Source organism: Polypterus senegalus, chromosome 14 (assembly GCF_016835505.1).
Source record: "Polypterus senegalus isolate Bchr_013 chromosome 14, ASM1683550v1, whole genome shotgun sequence".
Lineage (NCBI taxonomy): Eukaryota > Metazoa > Chordata > Cladistia > Polypteriformes > Polypteridae > Polypterus > Polypterus senegalus.
In genome coordinates, this window is record NC_053167.1 from 53,697,073 (window position 1) to 53,706,695 (window position 9,623).

Sequence of the window (9,623 nt, forward strand, 5' to 3'; positions counted from 1 at the left end):
CAAGGATGCTATTCACCACGAAATCGCCACTATTCCCCTTGAAATGGCAAGCATGAAAGTCATGTGAGCATTCAGAAATCATCTTTAAGGGTGTATTGTTAATGATGGCCATTTTTAAAACACAGTGAAAAAATCTATTTTGTATACCCATTTTTGTGTCGTAATGAAATGTATTTTACCTTATAGTGTTTTTGTAGAATACGCGTTTGAAATGTGGCAATTCTTTTTGGCTCACCTTGTACTTATGACCCAGAGATGTCCAACTTACAGTTGACCTTACCTAGCAACTGCATACAAACAAAGAAAAACAGAGCATAAAACGATGACACTGAGAACAAAAACAAAAAGGTGCAGCAGAAAAAGTAATGTATCTTTAACAAAAATAAGTTTAAAACATAATCCATAAGTAAGTTTAAAAGCTAAATTCTTTGTCCTCCAAAATCCAAGTTTACACTAAAGGAAATGTACAGAAAAATTCATAAAGCCCAGGAAAATTTTTTAATTATAATAAAATCATAACAGATATCAAACTGCTTTTCATTATTATTTCCCTGATTTCTCACTCTTTTCTCTAGCACTCTCTTAACCACTTTCATTACCTTCTCCTAAAGCTTTACCACTTGATATGACCCATACTCTTTCCTTTGTAAGTTGGATTGAGCACCCTTCTTTTCAGAAATCCTCCTTTCACACAATCATGTTGCTCAGGTCTGTCAAACATACAAGTCCATGATCTTTGTTGCTTTCAACATTTCCAACACCACTTTTTTAGCATTTTTGCAAACACCAACACCAGCATTGCCAACACCGATAGAAAAACTTGAAGCTTTCCACCATTTTCACACGTTTATCTTTCCATGCTGTCTCAGCATGAATGCGCTCTCCTTCTGTTCAGTACTTCCCTCACCTCACCTCACTCAATTTTCCCAGCAGACTCCCAATTCCATGTTACAATCACTATATTCTCTCCACTTAACACCTCCTACTCACTTCCTCTCCAATAAGTCAGCCTCTCCAGGTAGCATCTATCCAAGGATCATCATAAATCAAGTGTCTTAACTCTGGTTTGGCCTGGTTCCCCAACTTTCAGTTTTCATATAGGCAGCTGTGGGTACCAATGGGGTACACTGTGCATGATTTGCAGATTTCTACTTTGTACATCATCACAGAAATTGTGACCTCTTCTGACCTCTTTCTTTGTGTTTTGGTTTCAATATTTTGCGTGTTATACTTTCATGGTTAATGACCCTCACCTGGGGCCTCATGTATAAACGGTGCGTACGCACAGAAATGTTGCGTAAGAACTTTTCCACGTTCAAATCGCAATGTATAAAACCTACACTTGGCGTAAAGCCACGCACTTTTCCACGGTACCTCATGCCTTGTCGTACGCAAGTTCTCGGCTCGGTTTTGCAAACTGGCGGCACCCAGCGTCAAAGCAATGGTACTGTTCTTGTGTGATTACTCATTATTTTCATGACGCGGCTTTATAAATACACAGAAACTAACCGCATATTGTTTATTAGTGTAATGCATCTGATTGTAATTAACTCGTAACAATATAATGGTTCAGGGAACAGCCATAGTATTCCAAACACCATAACTGCTTTAGCATTGTTACTCTCACTTCTTCTTCTTCTTCTTCTTCTTTCAGCTCCTCCCGTTAGGAGTTGCCACAGCGGATCATCTTTTTCCATATTACTCTCACTGCACGACTCGGAGTATTTATATCACTGTATCTGAGTGTGAATCACAGCAGCAGCTGATAGGAAAGAGAATTATCGGTATACAGCTTTAAGGATACGCTGTCTCAGCCACTGCAAAACGTTTCAAAGCCTTTCCTGTACAGACCTCGCGGTTCAGAAACAGTTTCATCCCAAGAACTTTAAATGCACTCAATCAATTGCTCCTTGTAGAACGGTTTGTACTTATAAGTAAAATCACCCCACTGTAAACTTGCACTACAGTTATAATATCTCACAACCTGAGCCACTTTATAAAGCGCGTATTTACATATGATGACGATATCATTTTTAAGGTGAAATGCAGCAAAATATGTTTGTTAAATTATACACATAAAACTTTAACTTTATTTAAATAATCTATATTCTTCACTGGGAGTGTCATGAAGGATAGAATAATTAAACATGTACTACGAAGATATTTCAATGTTCTTTAAACGTTTTGAAGAATCGGCGCTAAGCTTACAGATTGCTTAACGTCTATTACAGAGCTGATTGTGTGGCGATCGGTTACTTGGGGAAAGAAAAGCAAGGACTCTTGGGCGCTACGCAATATATATTGAATATAAAACAGAAAGAGAAAATAACAACACAGCTAAAAGCATGCGACAAATTTCGACAATAAATTATTTCATCAAGTGAAACACATGTTTAATAACGTGCTTTAACTCCTATCATCATGAAAATGACATCACGTATACATCTCAGTATTTTAGTTATTCAGAGAGCTGTAATATCACGAATGTAATGGACTCTGTGTCCAGTTGGAGGAAGAGAGCCAGTTTAAGAAGCAAGTAGTGATTCACACACACAGAGCACATACGAGTAGAAGATCAAATACAAAACAAAGCATTTAACGTGCTACTTTAATTACAATGTAATTTGAGAAACTGGTTAATTAAACGATTTTAAGATGAAGTTTATGATGTTCTACTAAATGGCAAAATAAACTACGTGATTAAAGTGGAAATGTCGAGATTGAAGTTGACATTTCGTGCTTTTTCCCCACCATGTGCCTTTTTTCTCTGTACCCTAATAAACTTTCATATGACACTCAGACAGTGGGCTACAACTCGGCTTTTCACGGCGACTTTGATATGTGACTTCTTTTTTATTTCCGGCACTGTGCGATTTTGTGAATGTGAGCTTTCAAGTTTCTCCAACACGCTATGTCACTCGATCAACTTCATTTTGTTGATTATACCACGGTTTATTTGAACAAATAGTATGTTTTTCCTTTGCCTCCACTTGGTATTCGCTGAAATTCTTATGTTTTGCCCGTGCTTTTCCCATTGTCTTTTCACAGAAGGCTGCGCTTAAGGGCGATTTATATTGATTTGCATATTCAAATAGGCGTAATTCTGGGAGGATTTGGGGCGTTACATAATGCGCGTGCACCAGCGTTAGTTTTCACGCTGATCGGGATTTATGTAACGGAAGAACGTGTAAGTTGGAGTACGCATAGATTCCTGCATCTGGATTTTTCTGTGCGTAAGCACATTTTGGCTTTTGTGCTTACGCCATGTTATAGTGCGAGTTCTACGCACGGCGTTATACATGAGGCCCCTGGTATTTTTATATCCTATTGCTAAAAACCTTTTAATATTCTTTTGGGATCCTGGTTTGGTTCTTTAAATTATTTTGCTCATAGGGAACATCTTTCCTTTCAATTGGCCAACATAAAGTCTCAAAGGTATGTGACCAAAGAACTTTCTGGTACCCCAAAGTGTTTCATAGAGCTTGAAAGGGCAGGTCTCTTAGGCAGCTTCCAAATTACTTCTCTTAAAAGGGCACCATGATACTACTCCTTCCACTTGTGGACCAATTCCTGACAATTAACAGACTAGAGGATAATGCTAGTCCTCCCAGACACAATCTTTGAATGGGCAACATATCTCCACTTCTCCTGACTTGAGACCATAACTTGAACACTGAAGAGGAATTTTTTCCCTGCATAACTTTTGTAATCTCACCCTGTTTCTCTATGTAGAGGGTCATGAATCCTGAGCATCTGCTGGTTTATCTGCCCTGTTTTCAATCAAGTCACACTTTTTCACTCACTTTCTCCTTTAGGCTAGTGATGCTGCCTACTGTCCTTCCAGAACATGTTCTAAAATTACAGGGCTTACCAGCCACCGGTGGTGCCTTTCTTTTCACTTCCGAATATCAAGTTACATTGCCTCATTCTTATGTCCTTGGTAGTAACTATTTCTTAACTAATCATAACAGATAGTGCTAGGAATCTATAGTTTCCACTGTGTCCTCATACATGAAGAAGACCAAATAAAGTTAAAATCCCTCTAAAACAGCCAGGACATAAAAGTAGGGAAGGAACTTGTTAAACACTTACCTTTGGATCGGGTAGCAATGTCCATCCCCTCTACGACCTCTGGTTCTGTTTTAATTTCCTCTTCCGCTAAACTGCAATATCATGAAATAAAGAGGTCAGTGATAAAACTAATTAGTCTTTAATAATAATAACAACAACTAGGGGGCCTTGCCCCCTGCTTGCTTCGCTCGCCAACCACTCGGCCTGCGGAACGCGCCAGCCACTTTGTGTCTCTGCCGCTCACGTATGTGGATTTCACTTTCATCAAACAACAAATATTTTAATTCTTGCAGATACGCCTTTTCATTGGGAAGAAACACTACTTTTCCCTTATGACAACACATATTAAACGATCTACAAGTCTCCAACTTAAAGTTTAAATCCGAACAATATATTTGATCTCTTTTCACTGTTCCGTTATTTCACCGATTAATAATTTCCGTTTGTTTGTGCTAATGCGATTTTTACTATCATTTTTTTGAGACGTTTGAATTTTAGTTCTTTCATTATCTCTATCCTGCTCTGCATGTGTTTCGCGCCAACATTTCTGAGCCTCTTTACGACGATCTACTTTGTCATCTACTCTTTGTTTTTTTATTTCTGGCCCTGGGTGTGGTTAAATCTCTTGGCACAAAGTCTTGTCTCGCGGGACTTGAAAGTATCTCTCTGAAAAAGTTACGTCATGAGGTTTAATGACTTGCCAGCAAAGCTTAGACACAGGATTGTAATGATGCATAGATCGGACTAAGGCTACAAAAAATTATTCAACATTGAAGGTTCCCAAAAGCACAATTCTTAAATGGAAAACGTCTGAAACAATCATAACTTGAACTTTTCAGAGCTGGATAGAAGAGAGTTGACCAACAGCCCAATGATCCCTCTGGCTGAGCAGCAGTGAACATATGTGGAGATGCAAGAAACTTGCAGCACACCAGCCATGACTGAAATAATCCATCAATCTGAGTTTTACGGCAGAGCAATCACTCAGAAGCCTCATCTCATTAAAAAAAAAACACAAAAAAACCACCTTGGAGCCTCCAAAAAGGCACCTAAAGGACTCTCAGACTCTGAGAAACAAGACTCTCTGGTCTGAATAAACCAAAATTGAACTGTCTGACCTCTATTCAAATTGTCAAGTCTACAGGAAACAAAGCAACACTCATTACCTGCACAATGCCATTCTAACAGTAAAGCATGGTGGTGTTGGGAGACTAGTTGTGGTCTAGGGAAAGACAAAAGGAACAATGTACAGACATTTAAATCTGACCCTGTTCCCCTACCTGAGGTGTCACCAGATGGATGCACATTCCTTCATAAGTCTAGAGATTCTGGTCAAGAAGAAGGCCTTGGAATAATTTACTGTAACAAAATGCAAATAACTTCTAAAAATGTAGGCAACTTCTATCCTTAGGGGCATTCATTTTAAATATTAAAACAGATTTCAACACTTTTTCAAGTGTAGTGGTAGTCTACAGACTACCAGGGCCATATTCATTGTTCATGACTGAATTTGGCAACCTTTAATCTTATTGGGCTATGAAATTATGATCATGTAGTATTGATGGGGAAATTTTATGTAAACATTGATGTGGAAACTGACACTTTTATGAAATGTTTTACTTATTTGTCAGATTGTCTAAGGTCCAACTCATAATCATAACCACGCATTAGATTTAATTATAACTTAAAAAGTTGAAATTCAAAATGTAAATATTACTCCATTACATTAACATTTCTAATCACTACTTAATTACATTTGATTTGATTCTGCCCTTACCAATACACTCACAGATTAAAAGAAAGTCAGTGCGACATCTAGACTGTAATTCTGCTTCAAAATGTATAAATACTTTGAGTAAGTCAAGTGTAATTGTGAAAAACAATTTAGATCATTTAACATCGAATGTAAACATGGAAAAGTATTTAGATCAGCTAACATCACATTATAATATGACCTTGAGAGATGCTCTGGACGCAGTGGCTCCCCTTTAAAACAAAAGTGATCAAAGCACATAGAAACTCTCCCTGGTTTAATGAAAACACTCAAGCTCTTAAATTGGAGTTTCAAAAACTGGAGCGCAGATGGAGAACAACAAAGCTGCATGTCTTTTAAATTGCATGGACAGACAGTATTAAAAAATATAAAAAAGCTCTCTTTAAAGCTCGCTCAGAATGCTATTCTAAAATAATATCAATAATAAAATCCTCAGGTACTGTTTAGAACAGTGAGAAACAATAACAAAATTAAAATATAAGATCCCCATTACAATGCAAACCACATACTAGCTTAGCAGACCCTGTCTCACATTGCATTCAATATTTTAGGAATTTTAATCCTGTAACTGAGCAGAAAGTCTTGACTTTAATTTCTAAAATGAAACCTACTACTTGTTCCCTAGATCTGGTGCCAACAAAACTAGTAAAAAGTGCAATGGATCTTCTTGCAGCGCCTATTCTTAACATTATCAATAGTTCATTACTGCATGGCACAGTACCTGATGCACTAAAAGTGTCAGTCATCAAACCATTACTTAAAAACACAGACAAAGAAACATATACTAAATAATTAGACCCAATTCACATTCACCCTTTCTCTCTAAAATACTTGAAAAAGTAGTCACCAGTCAGCTTCAGTCACACCTTATGCATCACAATTTACTTGAGAAATTCCAGTCTGGTTTCCGCACTCGTCACAGTACAGAAACAGCACTAACGTGTTGTAAACGGCATTCTGATATCCTCTGATGAAGGAAACTCCACTGTAATTATGTTGTAAAACTTAAGCACAGCGTTTGACAATATTGATCATTCTTTTTTACTTCACAGGCTGGAAAATTATATTGGGCTTACAGGAAGTGTCCTTTCCATGGTTTAGTTCTTATTTATCAAACTGATTTCAATATGTACAGAAATGTGCTGACAATCCTCCTCTTCTTCTTTCGGCTGCTCCTGTTAGGGGTTGCCACAGCAGATACTCCATTATTATACACAGAAGTGAGATATGGTGTCCTGCAGAGCTCAGTACTGGGACCTTTAGTGTTTTAACTTTACATGCTTCCACTGGGATCTATCATTAGAAAACTGTTAATTTTCACTCATATGCAGATGACACCCACTATAATACCTTTCTTTAAGACGAAATGAATGAGAAGTTTCTCCGATGTTGATTTAATTAGTTGTGTTAGTGAATTAAAGGAGTGGATGGATGAAAACTACTTGTCTTTAAACACCGATAAAACAGAAATGTTAATTATTGGAGGGAATGAAGCTGATCGCAACAATATTTTGTCATCAGTTAACTTAGTTGGAATCACCATTAATTTTACTGACTAAGCCCCCAATATCTTGGATTCTAGCATGTCATTTAAAGTGCACATTACAAAGTTTTCTAAATCATGTTTCTTCCTCTTAAAAATGTTGGGAAATTAAGGTGTTTTCCAAATAAGCAGGATTCTGAGATATTAATTCATGCATGGCAGCACAGTGGCGTAGTGGGTTGCGCTGCTGCCTTGCAGTTAGGGGACCCAGGTTTGCTTCCCGGGTACTCCCTGCGTGGAGTTTGCATGTTCTCCCGAGCCTGCGTGGGTTTCCTCCCAACATTCAGGTTAGGTGTATTGGTGATTCTAAAAATTGTCCCTAGTGCGTGCGTGTGCCCTGTGGCAGCCTGATGGTCAAGGTCTCCAGGATCCTGAACAAATCCAAATCGTATTATGTAATATCATCTATTGTTGAATTCTGCTCTGTACTTCTAATATTTGTATTGCACTATTATATTGTATTGAGGATTACTTGTGTTCAGTTCTGTGTATTGTATTTACCCCCGTTTTTGACACCCACTGCATGCCGAATCCATCCGAAAAGGGGTCTCTCTTTGAACTGCCTTTCCCAACGTTTCTTCAGTTTTTTTGGGGGAGTTCTTCCTTGTCTTCTTACAGAGTCAAGGCTAGGGGGCTATCAAAAGGCAGGGACTGTTAAAACCCATTGCAGCACGTGTTGTGTGATTTTGGGCTATGCAAAAATAAACTGCATTGCACTTCCTTAATCGAAACCTGCTTCAGTCTGAACCTTAGACTGGGCAGAAGGTTCACCTTCTAGCAGGATAATGATCCTAAGCACAAAACAACCATTAAATTGGCTTAAGGATAACTCTGTCAATATCCTTGAGTGGCTCAGACAGAGCCTGGACTCGACCACAACTGAACAACTGTAGAAAGACATGAAAATACCTGTGCACTTATATTCTCCATTCAGCCAGAAAGAACTTGAGAGGATATGCACAGAAGAATGACAGAGAATTCCCCACATCCAAGTGTGCAAAGCTTGATGCATCACACCCAAAAAGGCTCCAGGCTGGAATTACTGTCACTGTTATTTTGGGGGCCACGGGTACAGGGCATGGAAGCCCTACCCTGTAGGGGCCCGTGGTCACCGCCAGGAGGCGCCCCAATGCCTTGGGGACCTGTTCCCCCAGCACTTCCGCCACACCAGGAAGTGCTGGGGGGAAGATTTATGACGGCGCCCGGAGAGCAGCCGGGAGGACAGCCGGCACTTCCGCCACGCTGGGGCGTGGCTAGAGGAGGAATGCCGGGAACACCTGGGGCTCATCCGGGTCCTCTATAAAAGGGGCCATCTCCATTAATTCGAGGCTAGAGTCGGGTGGAAGGAGGACGAGGCAAGAGGAGCTGTGGAGGCGGCCCAAAGACAAGGCATTGTGGCCAGGACTGTGATTGGTTTGGGGTTTGTGCACGTGACTAGGACTGAGTGACCACTGGACTGGGTCTTTGTGACCATTATATTAATTGTAAATACTGTAAAATAAACGTGTGGTGGTTTTAAGACAACATGTCGACCTGTCTGTGTCAAGTTCACAATATATATATATATATACTAATAAAAGGCAAAGCCCTCACTCACTCACTCATCACTAATTCTCCAACTTCCCGTGTAGGTAGAAGGCTGAAATTTGGCAGGCTCATTCCTTACAGCTTACTTACAAAAGTTGGGCAGGTTTCATTTCGAAATTCTACGTGTAATGGTCATAACTGGAACCTATTTTTCTCCATATACTGTAATGGACGTTAGCCTGATGGCCGTGGGGGGCGGAGCTGCGTGTGACATCATCACGCCTCCCACGTAATCACGTGAACTGACTATGAACGCAGTACATAGAAAAGAAGGAAGAGCCCCCAAAGAGCGCTGAAGAAAAACACTGAATACTTTATTCGCAAGATACAAGTTTAATGAGAAGACACGAGGTATAAACGACACTTTGGATCACTTTGTAACGGAGTTAAAATTGCTGTAGCAAGAAACTTTTAAGTGCCGGGTCTTAGCTAACATTAAATAACGCCATGGACATCGCGAGATTGCACGAGATAGCACAGGCACAGCTCAGAAGCTTTGATGCATGTACTCCGAGCGGCTCACGTGAACTGACTATGAACGCAGTGCGCAGAGAAAGCAAGACCTCTAAAGAGTGTGGAGAGTTTTGCTCACGTGAACGTGTCTGCAAAAAGTGGCGTTTCCTGCACTGCAAAAATACTACAAAAATC

General features: G+C 39.6%; 1 protein-coding gene across 5 annotated transcripts in view; it reads right to left on the minus strand.

Annotated features, from left to right (window-relative positions):
* zmynd8 (zinc finger, MYND-type containing 8) overlaps positions 1-9,623 on the minus strand; it is an 86,445-nt gene that overhangs the window by 49,894 nt on the left and 26,928 nt on the right. For all 5 annotated transcript variants that reach the window (XM_039735985.1, XM_039735984.1, XM_039735986.1 and 2 more), the window contains one exon: positions 4,093-4,163. In XM_039735985.1, the coding sequence (XP_039591919.1) occupies positions 4,093-4,163 (71 nt within the window). The remainder of the gene's footprint in view (positions 1-4,092; positions 4,164-9,623) is intronic.